The 19,586-nt window shown below is 36.2% G+C and overlaps 1 protein-coding gene across 2 annotated transcripts; it reads right to left on the bottom strand.

Moving 5' to 3' along the window:
• Nucleotides 1–2,575: 2,575 nt before the first annotated feature.
• Nucleotides 2,576–19,257, bottom strand: LOC110883933 (sterol 3-beta-glucosyltransferase UGT80A2). 2 transcript variants are annotated; one of them, XM_022131595.2, is made up of 14 exons: nt 18,840–19,257; nt 17,326–17,573; nt 15,805–16,044; nt 15,030–15,141; nt 14,744–14,914; nt 9,201–9,264; nt 6,390–6,447; nt 6,115–6,292; nt 5,084–5,214; nt 4,808–4,910; nt 3,953–4,029; nt 3,339–3,386; nt 3,103–3,252; nt 2,576–3,019 (listed from the first exon to the last, which is right to left on the bottom strand). In XM_022131595.2, exons 1-14 carry the CDS (start codon nt 19,012–19,014, stop codon nt 2,852–2,854), a joined length of 1,923 nt encoding a protein of 640 aa, XP_021987287.1. In that variant the 5' UTR covers nt 19,015–19,257; the 3' UTR covers nt 2,576–2,851. The 2 variants fall into 2 exon arrangements, with proteins under 2 accessions (XP_021987287.1, XP_021987286.1); XM_022131594.2 differs by having other exon boundaries at nt 18,837–19,195.
• Nucleotides 19,258–19,586: the final 329 nt, after the last annotated feature.

Here is a 19,586-nt window from a genome sequence, read left to right as displayed (position 1 = left end):
TTGTTTTGTTTTCATTATGTTATGGTGGGTTATATTTTGTTAGTGATGATATTTTGCCTTTTTTATAGCCGCATACCACAGTATGTTTGGCTTTTTTTAGTGAAGAACGTTTCGCTTTTTTTATGGTGTATATGTTGTTTAGATGATTTTTAGGGTGATTTACATTATGATATTTACGGCTTGAATAGTTGATACATTATGTAATATGCTATGGAGCCATGAACTTATATATCAATTTGGTTGTGATAGCCGATAGGAACAATCAGCACCGACATTATGGCGCAATTTCTTAAGAGGAAAGTTGATACGTCTTCCAGATTCGTTGATGTGGATACTTGCGTAATCGGATTGGTGATGCGAATTTAAGTGAAGGTTGTATATGTTATATAGAGAAAGAGTTGCTTAAGAAAGTAGGTTTAGATGATGTTTTGGATAGATTTCAATAAATGAAAACCCGTAGGACGACGTTTTAATTATGTTTGTAACAAGGTTTGACGTGTTTTTTATGATTATATAAATTTAGTTCTTTTGTTTTCCATGACCCGAACCGACCCGATACGAACTGATTTTTTAATTATATGCCTTGGGGCCTAAAATTTTTAAAAATGTTCCGTACCCCCATGGAAAAATTCCTGGACCCACCACTGGTTATTAGCCGAAAGTCAAGCAAATTGACTTTTGCTTTGACTTTCGATTATGACCATTTCAGTCAAGCCAATGTTCGAATCGAACATGGCTACGTGATCGTAATAAGGTAGGTGTTAATTCCCTAAGAGGGCACCTTCTGAAGATCACGTTAAGTTGGTCAAATGACTGGTCAAAGTTTTATTAAATAAACGTCAAAAACATAGATTTTCGTAATTAACGTTAAATGAACTTCTAAGTATCAAAACCTTAATTTTTGACACTACATCAGTTCATATAACATATTAGGACATGTTAGATCATGTCCAACTCGTCATTTCCTGTCTAAAGCTTGGTTCGCAACCGAAAGTCAAACAGTTTGACTTCTGCTTTGACTTTCGATTCTGACCTGTTTAAAATAGTTTAGATGTTGATTTGAAGTTGTCATATGATCATATTATTGTAGGGAATAACCCCTAAGGGTTATACCTTCTGATTATATAGTTTGTCGGGTTTTATGCAAGTCCTTATATTAGGCCTAATTATGCCCAAAATACCATTTGGATGCAAAGAATGGTTTAAAAATATAATGAACTTATAATCTGAGTTCGAAGCTGATATGGCAACATAATAAAACATGTTTTGGCATATTGGACTTGTCATAGACCCATTTGACCACCTGGTGCCGCATATGCGCGTACGATTGACTTAAATAACATAATTTATATAAGTTAGCCGAATCGGGTCAATACATTTCCAAATCAGTTCTAATCAGAATGTATGGTTGTTTGACCAATATTATACGAGTCATAGTACTCGTGAGGGTGCAAACCACATTTTATCTGGTTTTCACTTAATCTAGCGAACCGTACCTATTTATTATAAGTTAACTGGTCCAAGTTTTATGACTTGAATAAGACTCGATAACATTCTAACGGATCATAGTTCCGTCTATTCCAGATTAGGAGCCTCCAGTAAATTGCGTCTGTAATTAGGTTGTTTTGATTACGGTCGTGCTTAAACATCTTTGATTTGTAAAGATAAACTCAGGTAAATACTCTTAACCTATTTTCCCTATGCGGGCTTAGGATACAACATTAACCGCTTGGTCGGGTATGGGATCAATGACGAATGATGTCCAAAATCCAAATAACCCGTTTTAATTCGTTATGTTTGATAACTTAAACATTGGGGGTTAATGCAACCGTGTCCTTGATATCCACGGTTCACTTAATTGCAAGTGGCCACGACCTAAGCGCGGTGTGTAGGCATACACCTAACAGACGCTAATGCTATTGTATTTTTATTAAAAAGTGGTGTGTCGATTAATCATATATCGGAGTTTAGTTCCAGACCCCATATGTATTGACAAGCATGTAATACTGGTAACAAAAGATATAATTTTGTCCCAAGTTATTTATAAAATGATATACCAAATGGTATAAAATAATTTTGAAAAGATTTTCAAAACGTGTCCGTTAATTGTATAATATGATTTTATACCACAAATTTTTTTTTTGTTAATGTTGTGTTTCCATCTAACAATCAAAAGTAACGTGATGTTTGTTTTTCTAAAAAAATTCTGCACAGGCTTTTCTATCTGCGCCGCGCAGATCATGCGCAAATATTTTGATTTGCAAACTGTTTGTTTTTCCGAAGACGTTTCATTAAAAAAACGTCTGCGCGAGCTCTTCTTAGTGCAGACTTGGTCCAACCACTTTTAAGATCTTCTAAGGTCTGCAGAGAGACCATCACCACTCACCGTCCACATCCTCCATCACCAGATTATTTTAGAAGTCTACATACGTTAAATACAAAACGCTTTCTTCTTGTAGACTGTAGAGGTTTGGTCCATCTCTTTTTCTACAAATGTGTGCAAATTTGGTCCATATACTGCAGATAATTTACCTCTTAAAAAACAAATTGCACCCAAGTCTTTTTAAATTAACAATTTGTTTGAAATTCAAATATTAAATATCAAATGATGTAATCATAAGAATATCAAACATAGAATAACATTTAGGATGCTCAACTTAGAAACAGATGACGAAAATGACAACCTAAACCAAAATCTTGCCGCAAAACTTTAAAATGACGAAAATGACCCTAACCCGAAAAAATTACAAGAAAACGTGCATATCCATCCATGACTAAAACAAGACATGATACTATATAAATATGATACTTGATGAAAGATTACATACACATGTGATCATGAAAACAATATCTAGGAACAGCCAAAACACCTGCGTATTGAGAATAAACCCGATGATGTGGGTGGCGGGTCTGAATCGGACTTTTCCCGGGGAAAATGTCGTAAAAAAGCTTTCACCGCTCCATCCACTCCGTCCTCATTCTCCATTGCCTTTGCAAGTTCCACCGCTTGTTCCTTCACCTGCAAATTATTTAAAAAAAAAATAAAATAACAAGAGGCTAATCATAACATGTTGTAATATGAGAGAATAGGAGGTTCATTACCTTGGGATCTAACATGAATTTAATCGCATCGACTAACTTGGGAAGCGTAAATTGATCAACCGGTATGGGCGGGGGACCCACACCTCTGGCATGAACCCGTTCTCCCCAAAAGGGTTGATCCCCAAAGAACGGTACAATTGTGGTCGGGCACTAAATTGCAATAAAAGTATAGAAACGATTAAGAAACAGACATTCGGAAAGAAAAAGGAAGTGCAAAGAAGTATTAAGATTGTCACCGCAGCTTTAAGTCCGGCAGCTGTTGTTCCAGCACCTCCATGGTGGACCTACAAACATTAAAATATGTATATAAATTAATTAAAAATCTCTAGTACGATTTATCTTTGTTAGATGGGAAATAGAGTTAATTGCCATTTTAGTCCCTCTGGTTTGGCCCATTTTTCCGGTTTAGTCCAAAGGTTTCATTTTTAACATCTGGATCCAAAAAGGTTTCATCGTTGCCATTTTGGTCCAACTGACTTAACTCCATCCATATCTATTAAAGTTGCCAAGGGCATTTTTGTCATTTCATTTTTCCTTTTATTAACCCTTTTCTCTTAATTGCTTTAACAGGAAAAATGAAATGATAAAAATGCCCTTGGCAGCTTTAACAGATATGGATGGAGTTAAGTCAGTTGGACCAAAATGGCAACGATGAAACCTTTTTGGATCCAGATGTTAAAAATGAAACATTTGGATTAAACTGGCAAAATGGGCCAAACCACAGGGACTAAAATGGCAATTTACTCTGGGAAATAAAAGCAATCGATTCTTATATGAAGGGTCTAATAGTTTTAAGAGAACATATAAATAAGAAAAACTAATAAATATGTTAAAAAATGTCGAAACTTACCACAGATGCACATTGTAAGAAAAGCCAGTCATGAGGGATGTTGTCCAATGCGTATATAAAATCCTTAGGCTCCGCCACTACAGAAACAGCAGTTAGCTTAAGTTGGTGAACATAACTAAATATACTTTATATTGATGTTCCATACTCTACGAACAGGAATATAAAACGTTAGCAAATAGTGAACAAGGAAATGGGCTCTTAGATTAAAAAAAAGGATAATAAGAGTAAAATGTCATTTTCGTCCCTGAGGTTTGGCCAGTTTTGCGACCTTCGTCCAAAGGTTTGTTTTTCCGCATTTGGATCCAAAAGGAATGAAATCTTGTCATTTTCATCCAGCCCGTTAACTCCATCCTTTTTTCTCCGTTATGTCAGGGGTATTTTCGTCTTTGTTGTTAACTTAAAGGGCAATTCGGTCTCTTGAATACTTGTACATTATGCTAAATGCTTGTACATAAAGTGAAAAAGACCAATTGCCCTTTAAGTTAACGAAAAAGGAGATACCCTAACTTAACGGAGAAAAAATGGATGGAGTTAACGAGCCGGATAAAAATGGCAAGATTTCAAACCTTTTGGATCCATATGCGAAAAAACAAACCTTTGGACGAAAGTCGCAAAACTGGCCAAACCTCAGGGACAAAAATGGCATTTTACTCTTTAAATAATTACATGCACGTGTGCACACCTTCATCCACATGTTGATATACTATGCGGATGTTCACGCGTCCATTCACACGTGATTATGTAATCTTGACCCTTTATTTTTTACATTTACGGGCCTAGATTGATTCTTAGTTTCTCAACTGAAATTTCTCAAAGTCAAAGATATTGGTAAACATAAGGGAAAGTCAAACTTACAGTTGCCAAGACCACCCCAGCCTTTGTTGATGATTCCCCTTTGTCCAGTCATTTCTAGAGCTTGAACAATTATTTGTGTCATTTTCTCGGGTTCTTGAACAGGCTGAAAGTGAAATTTAAAAATTTAATAGAAAATTACGCTATAAAAAAGTGGAAAATAACAATTACCGTAATTATATGGGAAGTGATTTACACATATCACAATATAAAGGCCAACATAGCAGGTTGAAAGGAGAAGATAGGAACAAAGGCACACTAGCAAGTGTTGAGACTCACAAGACTACCAAACCCGATGTAGATAGGCTTCGGGCCAGCTTTAAGCCATCTCACAAGTTCTTCAGGTGGTTCGTAGTTTGAAGCGAGATCAAGGAAACAAAATCCAACCACGTCAACCTTAGGTCCCCAATCTGCAAGTGGAGATACCAAAATCATTCTCGATTTGGAGAACATATATAAATCAGACCTGAAACTTACGTATTTGTTACATGACTCATCCAACCTCATAAATGGTAACATGAAACATGCATAAGGAATAGATGAACGAGAGTCCAAAACCGAGGGCTGTAATCGAGCCGAGTTGAGCCGAGCCGAGTTGAGCTCGAACTTAAACAAGCCTCGGCTTGTTTACTTTATCGAGCTGAAAGTCAAGCTTGAGCTCGGCTCGTAAAATGTTCGAGCCTCGAGCCGAATCAAGCCGGCTCGTTAACTTTTTTTTCATATATTGATAACATAAAAAATAAGAAAAAAATACACATATATCTATATGTATTATTTTTATTTTTCTATTATTTTAAGGATTAAAAGGGCATATTATAAGTATTATATGTATAATTTTAGTTTATTTTCCCATATTTTTATATGTTATTGATTAATTGAACTTAAAACTTGAACACTTTAACCCCCTCCTAATTTTAATACATTTAAAATTAATCTATATAAAATAAAATAATTCGAGCCGGCTCGCGAGCCAGGCCTAGCTCGAGCTCGGCTCGTTTACAACCGAGCTTTTTCTCGAGCATCTAATACATGTTACACAGTTACATTAAACAAAGCTTAGCATGATGAGGCATTTTTTAATTATCATAGAATTCCAATGAAAAATTAGCCAAGCAAACCACATTATATGACTGTTAAAGAGTTTTCAAGGTATGGATCCACCTAGAAAGGCGTTAAAAGTGTGGGTTCCTAAACTGGAATGCCCTAATGATTTAGGTGTAACCCAAATCGACCTATGCATAAGTAAACGAAACAAAATTGCCATAGACGCAATAAATGATATCCAATCAACTATACTGTATACAATGTACCTTTTGGCTTAGGAACAAGATGAGGACTCCATATATATCCATGTGGAATATCAGACTCCGAGCCATGTGAACCACTTAAATATGTGACTGGACGTAGCTTCAGTTTTTTCTTCCTAACATCGTTTATCATGTCCCGTATTCCAAGCCAAATTAAAGAATCAACAATTTGATATGACAGCTGTATTTATGCATACAAAAACCAGACATAGAGTGAGAAATGAGTATATTAACATACAACTTAATGACTAATATTTGAAGTTTGACAATGAACTTACTCTATATCCAGCTGGTTGCTTAACACGGGATAAGGGATGAGGAAATTCACTAGTTGGCCTGGTTTTAAGAAATCAGAAGTCAAATTTCAAATAAAGCTTAAGAATACTTATCTTACAGCATGTAGAAAGAGAGAGAGAGAGAGAGTGCATGTTCACAAATACATTAGTGTTTACTCTAGAACTGCACCCTATACACACACACACACACACACACACACACACACACACACACACACACACATATATATATATAGGGTAAAGTTCTTGTACAAATAATCTTAACATACTAAACATACAAATTGAAGGAAAACTCAAAAAGACAAGGTGGCATTTTTGTAATTATCAATAACTATCAAAGTTACTCTACAAATATACCTAAAAAAACCTAACCACTCCCCCCACCCCCAAAAAAAACCTAAACTCCCCCCCCCCCCCAAAAACCTAAAAAAAACCTACCCCCCCCCCCAAAACCTAAAAAAAAACCTAACCCCCCCCCCACCCCCACCCCCAAAAACCTAAAAAAAACCTAACACCCCCCCCCCCAACCCACCCAAGCTAAAATGCTAAAAACTAAACCCCCCAAAAAACCTAAAAAAATAAAAAAAAACACACAAATTATTTTATTTTATTTTTTTAACATTTTTTATTAAAAAATCGCTACTTTTAGTAGCAGCCAAAAAAAAAAAATTTTTTTTTTTTTGCTAACGAAATGTAGCGATTTTTTAATAAAAAATGTTAACAAAAAATTTGTGTTTTTTTAGGTATTTTTGGTTGTAACTTTGATAGTTGGTGGTAATTACAAAAATGCCACCTTGTCTTTTTGGGTTTTCCTTCAATTTGTATGTTTAGTATGTTAAGATTATTTGTATTTGATCTTTTACCTATATATATATATAGGGAGAAGGTCATGCGAGAACCACCTCTTATTGTGAGAACCGCGAGAACCAATGTGAACACACCAAAAATGCCTAAAAATAGCTAAAAATCACACAAAAAAAATTTTTTTGAATTTTTTATAAAAAAATCGCTACTTTTCGAAGCCAAAAAAAAAATTTTTTTTTTCTTTAAAATTTTTTTTTTTTTGGCTTCTAAAAGTAGCGATTTTAACATGAAAAATATTAAAAAATTCAAAAAAATTTTTTTAGATTTTTTTAGGTTTTTTGGGGGTTTAGTTTTTAGCATTTTAGCTTTTGGGGGGGGGGGGGGGGGTTAGGTTTTTTTAGCTATTTTAGGTTGTGTTCACATTGGTTCTCAAGGTTCTCACAATAAGGGTGGTTCTCGCATGAGCCCCTATATATATATATATATATATATAGGTAGAGGATCCTGTAAAAAGTGCTCAAAGTGTAAGAAGTGTGAGAAGTGTATTATAACACTATATATAATAGTATATAACACCATATAAACACCGTATAACAATATGTAATACCATATAACACTATGTAACACTATATATCATTATATAACAAATATAACACTATAGGTTGTCTGATAGCATATCTATGATAGATGTATAGTGTTATATTTGTTATATAATGATATATAGTGTTACATAGTGCTATATGGTATTATATGGTGTTACATATTGTTATACGGTGTTTATATGGTGTTATATAGTATTATATATAGTGTTATAATACACTTCTTACACTTCTCACACTTTAGGCCCTTTTTACACTATCCTTACCCTATATATATATATATATATATATATATATATATATATATATATGTATAGTGTGAGAACAGTGAGAACGATTTTCAGCCATAAGATCTTTGTGATTTGTGGCTAAGATGATGCGGTGACATTTTTGTAAATAACGGGAACCTTATAACTACCAGGAGGGGTAAAATTGGAAGATCCAAAAAAGGGTGCACATGCTAATCACATACCATTTTCCCCCATCATATTTAAACGACAATAACTTTTTTATACGTGATTATTTTTCTAAAAAAATTACACCATCAAACGCAGCGTTTTTTATCTTTCCAACGAGTATACTATTGATATACTTTTTAAAAAAAATGAACTGGGTTTTTATGGCGTTTTAGACTAGGTATTTTCATGGCGTTTTTCTGAAGTAGGTGTTTTTATGGCGTTTTAACTAGGTATTTTCATGGCGTTTTTCTGAACTGAGTGTTTTATGGCGTTTTCAACTGAGTTTTTTCATGGCGTTTTTCTGAACCGAGTGTTTTATGGCGTTTTTAATTGGGTATTTTCATGGCGTTTTTCTGAATTGAGTGTTTTTATGGCGTTTTATTTGAACACCCACTTCATGTGAGTGGGTTTTTTGACAATATTACCCCTTAGTGTAATTTAGCATCAATGTCACATGTCAACACCAAAATCGTTCTCACCGTTCTCACACTTTTCACCGTTTTCCCTAAATCCTGACCATATATATATATATATATATATATATATATATATATATATATATATATATATATATATGTATGTATGAAGAGGATTATGAGAAAACTCGATAAAATGATTGATATATGTGTTGAATTTTCTATGGGGTTTAGTTTTTAAGGTTTGGGGTTTAATTTTTAGAGGTTAGGGTTTAGCTTTAGCATTTAGTTTTTAGCTTTTAGGCGTTAGCCATTAGGGTTTAGTTTTTTTGGGTAGGGTTTAGTTCTTAGGGTTAGTAATGGTTATATATAGAGTTTTCTCATGATCCCTCACCTATATATATATATATATATATATATATATAGAGAGAGAGAGAGAGACGAGGGGGGACACATATAAGGAGGGAAACAACTAGTTGAAGATGTATAAATAACTCCAAAATCATAAAGACTTACGTCCAAGGCATTGTAAAAAATATATGAATGGGTACTTTTAGTGCCTCCGCAACATGGGTATGTCCTGAAATAGTATTCCATGTTAGTCAGTAAAATACAGTAAACCAATAACATATATTGTTTACAACAAAATCGGGTCGCATGCAAAAGATCATCTAAAACTATCAACGATATCTGACAGAGTTAAAAGAACAAGCAATAACACTTCAAAACAATCTAACCTACATATAAGATAGAATAACTCTAAATGCCTTCTATTGATCATTAACCGAGAATATATACAAGATCAACGAGAGATCAGAGATCTTCTCTCAATTATAACATAATTGCCTATCAATTTATACAATCATTACTATAAATATATACGATGTCTATTAAACCCTCGCAGTCGAAGCGGGAGGAGAACGCATGCCGAGACTGAACGGAAAGTCTTCAAACAATATCCGTGGGAGCCCTTTGGTGAATATGTTAGCAATCTGGTAACGAGACGGCACATGGAGAATACGAACATTACCTCGCTAAACATGTTCCCGAACAAAGTGAATATCTGGTTCAATATGTTTGGTACGCTGAAGTTCAACTGGATTGCCAGATAGATAAATGGCACTGACACTGACACTGTCATAGTAAATTAAGGTTGCACGTGAGAGAGGACAGTGTAGCTCAAGAAGCAAATTCCAAAGCTAGCAAATCTCAGCTACAACATTAGCAACGCCTCGATATTCAACTTCTGCACTGAAGCGAGAGATGGTGGATTGACGTTTGGAGGACCAGAATATGAGATTGTCCCCTAAATAAACACAGTAGCCGGAAGTGGAATGGTGAGTGTTAGGACAACCAGCCCAGTCAGCATCAGTGTAGGTAAGCAGTGTAAGCAAGCAAGGATAGCTGTGATGTGGGTCCTAAGAGAAGACCAAACTCAGAAATGCCCTAAATGTACCAAAGAATCCTTTTGAGGGCACTCCAATGATCAATCCGAGGTGAATCATATGCATACAAATATGCTACACGGGACATGTGAAGGTAAGATACTATAGAGCACCCGCAAGACTCCTGTAGGTAGTCGGGTCGTCAAACAAAGGGCCCGAGGAGTTGCTCAGCTTAGATTGAGTGTCAACAGAAGTGGGGACTAGCTTGCAAGAATCCATAGCAGCTCAATGTCGACTATCTTTAGCATAGGCCTGTTGAGATAGGAACATTTGATCACCGGTGCGAGTAACCGAAATGCGTAGTTATCAAAAGCGCTCGCCTGATGCGCCTAGGCGCAATATTCAGGCGAGGCGCAACCATGCCGCCTTGCGCCGTTAACGGCGCTCTTCTGGTAAGTTTCCGGCCAAAAACAACTTTCCGGTGACCTTTCCAGCCAGATTCTTGCCGGTTTCCGGCAAACTTTTGCAAACTGATGCCAAATTCCCTCTGGAACAGATATGTGGTTGTGGTTACATCACTGAATAACCTCTTGAAGAGGGGAGAAAGAAGAAGATGAGAAATGAAAAGGACGACACCTAAAAGATACTCTTAAAAGTTGTATTGCAAAAAGCTTGGCACTGTTGACTTTGCAGAAAAGATATTGTTTCAATAGTTTTGAAGAAAAGATACTTTATATTAACAAAATTCATTTTTCTTTCAATGTATTTTAAATTACTATAGCAAGTACACATATTATCTTAAAAGTTTCTTTTTCTTTATAACTAGTTAGATGATTTTAAATATACTTAGAGAGTAATATCAGTTTTATATACCTACAAGATATATTTATTATTTTTTCAATACATAGTATATTTTAACTTTTTTCATTAAAGTGCGGGGCCCTCGCTTTTTTGCGCTTTGCGCCTAGGCCCTACGCGAGGCTTATTCGCCTTGAGTGCGCCTAGCGCATTTGATAACTATGCCGAAATGCTTAGAAATAAGTCAAGGGTCCCAAATCTTTCATAGCAAATTCAATAGTAAGAGAAGACATTAGGTGTTTGCGAAGATCATCAAAAGAGGTGGCGAGAATGATGTCATCCACACATATGAGAAGATAGGCTGTGTGAGATCCCTGATGATAGACGAAGGAGAGAGTTGTCAGACTTGCTCTGTATGAAGCCTATCTCGAGAACAAAATCTGTGAAACGTTGATACCACGTAGAAAAGCATGTAGAAAAGCATGGGCTGATGTATGTAAACCGTTTCAGCCAGATTCCCATGTAGAAAAGCATTGGTGACATCAAGTTGGTGAATGTTCCATGATTGAGCAAGAGCTAAAGATAACAGCAACCGGATAGTTGCCGGTTTGACTACCGGACTAAAAGTTTCTTCACAGTCAACACCCACCTGTTGTTTTAAACCGTCACATACCAACCAAGCCTCATGACGTTCAAGACTTTCATCCGATTTAAATTTGTGCTTGAAAAACCACATGATACGAATAATGTGCATATCTTGTGTTTTAGGAACATATTCCCAGGTATTCATCGTCCATAGCATTGTACCATTCTGGTGTGGATAGGGCAACCTGTGGGTTTTGGGGTATAAGAGCATTCTCATCCAAACCACCAAAATCTGTGTGGGGAGTTTTTAAAATATAAGAAGTATAAAAAGTGGTTGTGAGTGGAGGAGAGAGAAAATGTTACTGTTCATCTGTATATTTGGGGGGACACTGTTCACCCCCTATACTTTTTTAATATATATTGAAAGTGGTTGTGAGTGGAGGAGAGAGAAAATGTAATATATATTGAAAAGGAGAGAGAAAAAGTATTTGTTTTTAGTGGAAATATATTGATATAGGAGTTGTTTTTTAGTGGAATGTATGTATATTTTTAGTGGATTGGATGTGAATGCTCTAACAACAATGGTGGAAGTGTGAAAGTTGAGATTTGATCTAGTTTGTTTAGAAATGGCATGCATAGCGCGTGTGCGCATGTTGCGGGTGGGCAGCTGAGGTGCAGGTGGTTGAGACGAAGTAGGTTGGGCAAATGGGGCAGGGTGGGCTGGAGCAATATGATCCGGGAAGAAGACAGACCTGGGTTGAGTGCTACCAGGTTGTCTTTGGCTGTAAGTGTGAGTGATGGGAGGTGGGTTAGACAAGTGGAGTATATGGATGCTAAGGGATATGTAATAGGCTGGGCGGCCGAAGGATGGGTGGCAGCAGGTTGGGCCAAATAATGGTTAGTGGGAATAGCGGGTTGGGGTTCTGGTTGGGAGTTGTGGGACCACAAAGAAGGATGAATGGGAGCGGAGAGAAAATGGTAGGAGGAAGTGGTAGCGGGAGAATGTATTTGATAAGGAAAAACGAATTCCTAAAAATGAACATGGTGATTAAAGAAGATTTTGTGGGTGTGCAGGTCAAGGCATTTGTAGCCTCAGTGGTTAGAGGGATACCCGAGAAAAACACAGGGTTGTGAATGGTTAGCTAATTTGTGAAGTGTGTTGGAAGAATGGGGTAACAAGCAGCCAAACACAAGTAGGTGCTCACAGGTAGGTTAGCACTTGTAAAGTAGGGTGGTGGGTGAGAGAAAGTTGTGGTTTTTACTTGGGAGAATGTTAAGGAGGTAGGTTGCAACTTCGAGCACGTGATGGCATAAGTTAGGCGGAGAGAGATTATTAAGCCATAAGTGCACGGAGCATGTTATTAGTTGTGCGGATTTTGCGTTCCGCCTTTTCGTTTTGGGAGGAGGTGAAGGGGCAAGAAAAACGGAAGTACATGCCAGTTTGGTGACAAAAGTTTAAAACGTTATTATTTGCTTATTCTTTCCCATTGTCACACTGGAACTATTTTATTTTCCGCTCAAATTGGGTATTTATAAAGTTGTTAAAATGGGTTTCAAAGACTTGTGACTTGTTACTTATTGGATGTCCACATAAAGTTAGTGTAATCATTAAGGAACAATATATATTAACGGTGCCCACCGGTGCTAAGAATCAATGAGGTCCATATATCCCCGTGTATAACGTCAAAGGGTAAAGACGTTTTATTCAATGAATCGTAAAAGGGGTAGTTTAACACTTTTGCCAAAAACACGAGATTGACAAATAATAGTACTAGATTTTCCAAAATTAATAATAAATAATATTTCAAAGAGTACAACAAATTTTGTCCTGGGTGCCCAAGTCATTGATGCCAACGGTCCTGGGTAATGGCAGCAAATGTTGAAGATTGAGAGGGGAGACTATGGAGAGGAGTGGTGAGGGGATATAGATCACCCGAGCTATTACATCGTATAATGGGAGTCTTGGTCTTGAGATCCTTCACAAGAAAACCGAAAGGAACAAACTCAATAGATATTAAATCATTAGTGGTAAGGCGGCGGACAGAAATAAGGTTTGTAATTAATTGTGGTGCGTAGAGGACATTATTATTTAGTTTAAGGGGTGGGAAAGGGGATGGTAAGGTGTGGTTCCCCTGTCCAATGACCGGAATGGTCGTGCCATTTTCGACTATAATATGTTTAGAAATGCAATCATTAAAAACAGACGAGGAAATGTTACCTTGTTGATTTGCCATGTGACCGGTAGCTCCAATATCCATGTATCCAACGGGGTCCTATTGATTGAGAGACAAAGTGTAGAGGGCTTGAGCGATGTCAGTTGGAACTCGTCCAACAGTGTAAACCTGAGATGGAGCAGCGCCCAGTATACCAGCACCTGTATTGGGCCCGGGCGTGGAAGGGTATGTGCATGGTGGGTTGGGATTTCCTGTTGGCCATTGTTGGGCCTGGTTTTGCTTATGAGACTGGCCCACTGATTAGAGGCCCAAGACTGTAGAAAACCGATGTATGGGTGTTGATTTGTAGAAAAACTGAAGCTGCGTCCAGTCACATGATTAGAGGCCCAAACTGGAGAAGTTTTCAAGCTTGATGTTGGAGTACTGTTGTTGGAGGTAAACAGCCCTGGTATTGCTATTGTCTTTGAACAGGTTGGCCATGGTAGACCAGGCCTCGTGGGTTGTGTTACGTGGTGTCAGGATGGTATGGAGAACATCTCTGGAGATGGTGCCATAGATCTATTGTAGGACTATGCCATCAATCCGTTTCCATAGTGCTTCAGCATCAGAAGGAGGCATGAGTGCATGACAGCCTTGCCATCGGCTCTAGAAGAAAAGGAAGCAGTGGCAACGGGTCTGGGACAAAGGCGGTCGGCGACCTGATAGGCGGTGCAGTGAACCTAGAAAAGTTCAAACCACGTAGTATAGTGGGTTGTTTCAACCTCCAGGGTGATGGGGATAAAATTCTTTATGTTTGAGACAGTCATGGCTGGATGAATCTTTGAGTGCATGGCTGATGGGAGGAAATAGAAAGGGGGAGCAAGGGGGTCGCAAAAGAAGAACAAAGGCTGTCGGCAAGGAGCCGATCGTAAATAAGCAGAAGTGGGGGAGGCCGCCGATTAGGGTTATGGATCTGAAGGCTGTTACCATGTAAGATAGAATATATACAAGAGAATCGAGAGATCTCTCAAATAATTGCCTATCAATCTATACTAGCATTACTACAAATATATACGATGTCTATTACTACAAATTCAAACAACTCTTTAAATAGGAATATCGATGATTAAGCACTCACCATATGCTGGGGGGTTGGCGATAATCGCTTGTGCTCTAAATGGGATTCCGGTATCGAGATCGGGTTCTTTGCATGCCGGGAGTAACGAATTGATTATGTCTTTAATTTGACTCCTTTGAACTGGGATCTCTGAAGGACCAGAGGGCAAGAACCCTTTGTTCTTAACCATGTCTGCATGACAATAGACTTCAAATTATGAGTAAAGCTTTATAGACAATGAATCCAGATTGTTGTTAAATGTTAAATCCATGTGATGTCATCAAGTTCGGATTTAATGACAACGTACATTCAGCAAGAACTTTAGGATCTCCACCTAAGGGATAAAACTCCAATCCAGCTGTCAACACAAACTCCTTGAAGTTTGAATGGGTTGCTAATCTAACACGATGGCCGTATTCCTGACACAAATATAATTAATACATGAAACATCATTTCACATTCACAAACTATTAAATATCCGAGTAAAGTGTCATTTTCGTCCCTGAGGTTTGGCCAGTTTTGCGACTTTCGTCTAAAGGTTTGTTTTCCGCATCTAGATCCAAAAGTAGCTTTTGTCTAAAGGTTTGTTTTCCGCATCCCACCCTCCCCAGACCCTATAAGTAGCTTTGCTATTTGTGGGATTTACTGGGTATGGTTGTTGTTGTTGTATCTAGATCCAAAAGGTTTGAAATCTTGCCATTTGCATCCGGCCCGTTAACTCCATCCATTTTTCTCCGTTAAGTCAGGGGTATTTTTGTTTTTGTTTTTTTTGGTTAACTTAAAGGGCAGTTCGGTCTTTTCACTTTATGTACAGGCATTTAGCATAATGTACAAGTATTCAAAACAAAATAAAGTAAATAAAAAGACGAAAATACCCCTGACTTAACGGAGAAAAATGGATGGAGTTAACGAGCCGGATGAAAATGGCAAGATTTCAAACCTTTGGACAAAAGTCGCAAAACTGTCCAAACCTGACGGACGAAAATGCCATTTTACTCTAAAAATCCTCATAAATGTTTACACTTTAAAGACCTGAAAAAACCAGTTAACAGAAGATAATAAAGGGAGAAAATTTAGAGAACCTGTAAACGCTTTCCAATGGCAATAAACGGCTGCACATCACCACGGGTTCCAACTATAAGCACTACAATTTGTAATGGTTGAATACATGGAGGTTCTGCTGAGTCAGCAAGATCTTCATTGCATGCATCTTGAATTTTGACACTTCCAGACTCATAAGCATTGGGTTCAACTTCTGCAGGCATCTCGAATTCTACCGTTCCATCGTTTTTTACGGTAGCAATTCTGTTTAACAATTTGAGCTGCAATGGTTTAAATGTTTAACAGAAATCACAGATATGCATGTGTAGAAGATCAACTATCAAGATCTAGCAGCTATATCATAAGAACAACTATCATTAATTGATAGGCTAATGTTATCTCAAACTAACTGAAACGGTTATCATTCAACCCATCAAAATACCAAAAGTCAATCATCTGAATGTAAATCATACGAAGACTATCTAATTTTAATGCATTGGTAAGAATATAAATTTGACGTTAACATCTAAATTCTAACAAAGAATTCCAAATAATGCCACGTGTCAGCACCAAATATCTTCTCCCAGTTTTATTTTAATATTATATATGTATATCTATATATTTTGTTTTAATTTCAATATTATATGTATATCTATATCCTATGAATATATAAACTAAAAGTCTTTTTTTGTTTGAAAATAAAAATCACAGCATCCGAAAGATGTCTTGAAACTCTTCCGAATACAATATTCACATACTGTTTACAATATTCACATACTATTTATATCAACATGTTTGCAACATTAATATTACAAATATATATATACATACATATATATATATACACTTACAAAAAATAATAAAATCTGTTATACTTCTATTTCGAAAATTTCCTAACAACATTAACTATTATATATTCAGCTTGAATTTATTATTTTAAGTTACCTATCATTCTAAACAAAGGACGTTATAATGTTATAAAATTTTAGTTCAATAGTTTGAATATCTAAATGCTAAAAACCTATTAAAGAGGTTGTCTTCACCGATCAAAGTTTTAGTTTTAAAAACTTTAGTCCTATTTTTTTAATACACATTTTGCTACTATGATTATATTCGTATGTCGTCTAATTATCCCTATGTCGTAATATACTATTTATATCAAAGTAATTATTATATCATTAATAATATACATAATCTAAATGAATTACAATTTATTTGCCAAGACCTCATAACTTACAATTTAGTTTTAAAAACACTTACAGTCTTATCATCATTGTTTTTATTTTTAGTGCTACTGTTCTATAGACGTAAATAATAAGATGGATTACGGCGACTCAAGAGAGAGGTGCAAACTTAGAATATTATACTCGGAGAACATTGAAAATATTATACTTGGAACGTTGAAAATGGATTACGGCAACTCAGGAGATAGGTGCAAACATACAAATTTATGATTTATATTTTTTTCGATATTCAAACCGTGTAATACACGTGCTAATAAACTACTATGATGATACAGAAAAAATAATTCAATGCAATCATACATAAATCTAGCAATGTACCTTTTGGTCAACAGGCATATTTCGATCAAATATTTGAGATGCATCTTCCGCAAGAACGTTGTTGCGTCTAGGCCTTTCAGTTTTCGATTTTTCCAGCTTATGTTGGCTAGAAGGTGAGTCTAAGTTGTCCGAAGTCGATATATCAGATGCTAATTTACGCAATTTATGTTGACCAGAAGATAACTCTGACTTATGAGAACTCGTTATTTCTGGAGGTAACTTATGTGATCCAGGTATGCTCCTGCCATCTGCAAAACAAGTTAACTGAGATCAAAGCTGTTGATTTTTGCATGAAATGAGTCATAAATATAATCTTCTTATTTCACAAAATTGTAATCTTTGCATTTTAAAAATTCATCTCTTTTGTAGTAACAAATCGAATCATTAAGGTCTGACCGTAAAACAACGCCTGTTGCCTAAACTTCAATGTAGTGTATTTGCAGCAAGGTGTTCAAAAACAGTCAAAACCCGCCGAACCGCACAAACCAAAGCAAGCCAGCCGGTTTAAGATTCCAACCATTCAGTTTTGACAGCTTGGCTTTTACGATTCAGTCAGGTTCAAAACTTGAAACCGACCGTCTAAATCAAACACGCCGTGTAAGTTTTATTAATTATATTATCTTTTCATATTTAGAATATGGATTAATTAAACCATCTCTATCATTTAAAATACTATGAATACAAACTAACAATCTCAAAAATAAATAAATAAACAAATCAGTTCAAACTATCTATGCAGTTAATATCGGTGATATATCGGTTATATCGGTCATATTGGTCCCCTAGTAAAATATCGGTACTGATAATATCGGCGATATTGACCGATATATCACCGATATTTAACTGATATAACCGATATATCACCGATATTTATAACTGATATAACCGATATTTGACCGATATCACCGATATATCACTGAATTATTAGTGTTAAATTGCTATATGTATAAATCCTTCATTATATTAATATTACCGATATCTCACCGAGATAACCTATATCTCAAATATCGGTCCTTGACCGATATCCGATATTTTACCGCATTAACTGCATAGCAAACTATCAAAACCGAACCGTCAAACCACTAAAACCAATAAAACCAGCCCCGTAATTAGCCATAACTAGCGGCTCGCACATAAATTTTCATCAAAACCGACCGAACCTGACCATAAACACCTCTAATTTAATTTAGGTCCAACTTTCAACATGAACTAACTAATTATCAACATCTCTAACCTAAGTCTATAACCTTTCTTCTTAAAAATGAATAAACAAATCAGTTCAAACTACCAAAACCAAACCGTCAAACCAGTAAAACTGGCCATAGTTTGGACTATGAACACCTATAACTTAGTTCCAATTTTCAATATAAATTAATTAAATATCAACACCTCTAATGACTAATAAATTAATTCAATATAAATTATTTCCTCCTATCAACCGCAGATTAACCAGCATTCACTAACAATAACATAAATAATTAAAAAAAAAAAAAAAAAAAAAAAAAACTAACAACCTGAAGAATTAGCAGTGCCGTTAGAAACTCCACCACCGCCAGCGCCAGCAACCGCAACAGCATCATCTCCACCATCGCCACCAGTAACTTCTATCTCGAACTTACCAGAACCTTCCGAGAAAGCAGAGGTTGCGTCAGGACGGTTCAGCTCCGGTGGCGGTTGATTCTGAAGCATCTCCGGTGAGGATTTTGTATCCAGATCTAGAGATGAAGTGGTGGTTAGAGTGCGTAATATAGAAGCAGGATGCAGCAGCAGCTACAGAACATGAATGAATATGGGGCTGTTGCGGTGTAAAGAGTGAGAGAATCCAGATAGAAGAGGGGGACACACGTTCTGATTGTGAGTGGTGGGTGAATAACGGTGGATTTTGGTATCTATGAGTGTAGATGTGAATGTACAAGTTGTTGTAGCGTGGGTTTTCTGGATTTAGTGGTTATTGTACTGGAATTAGTTGTTTATGTTGATATTTTAATCTTTTAGGTGTGTTTTTTCTTTGGCGTAGACGGTGGTCAAGTGAAGTCCGAATTTTTGTTTCTTTTATATTTTAAAACATAAAATATTTTTAATTTTAAACTACTCGGTTAGAATCTAGTTTTTTAAAACATTTTTTTCCAACTGACTATTAATTTTTTTTTTATGTAATTGATGAATGTTAGTTTAACTAGATTTTAATGAGCATATAACTTTGAACTTAGTAATGTTTTTAGAGACTTTATAGAAGCTTTTAAGTAAAAAAGATAAGTATT

This window comes from Helianthus annuus, chromosome 10, assembly GCF_002127325.2.
Source record: "Helianthus annuus cultivar XRQ/B chromosome 10, HanXRQr2.0-SUNRISE, whole genome shotgun sequence".
NCBI lineage: Eukaryota > Viridiplantae > Streptophyta > Magnoliopsida > Asterales > Asteraceae > Helianthus > Helianthus annuus.
Note: the sequence above shows the minus strand (reverse complement) of the source record. Positions and strands in the feature narration are given on the sequence as shown.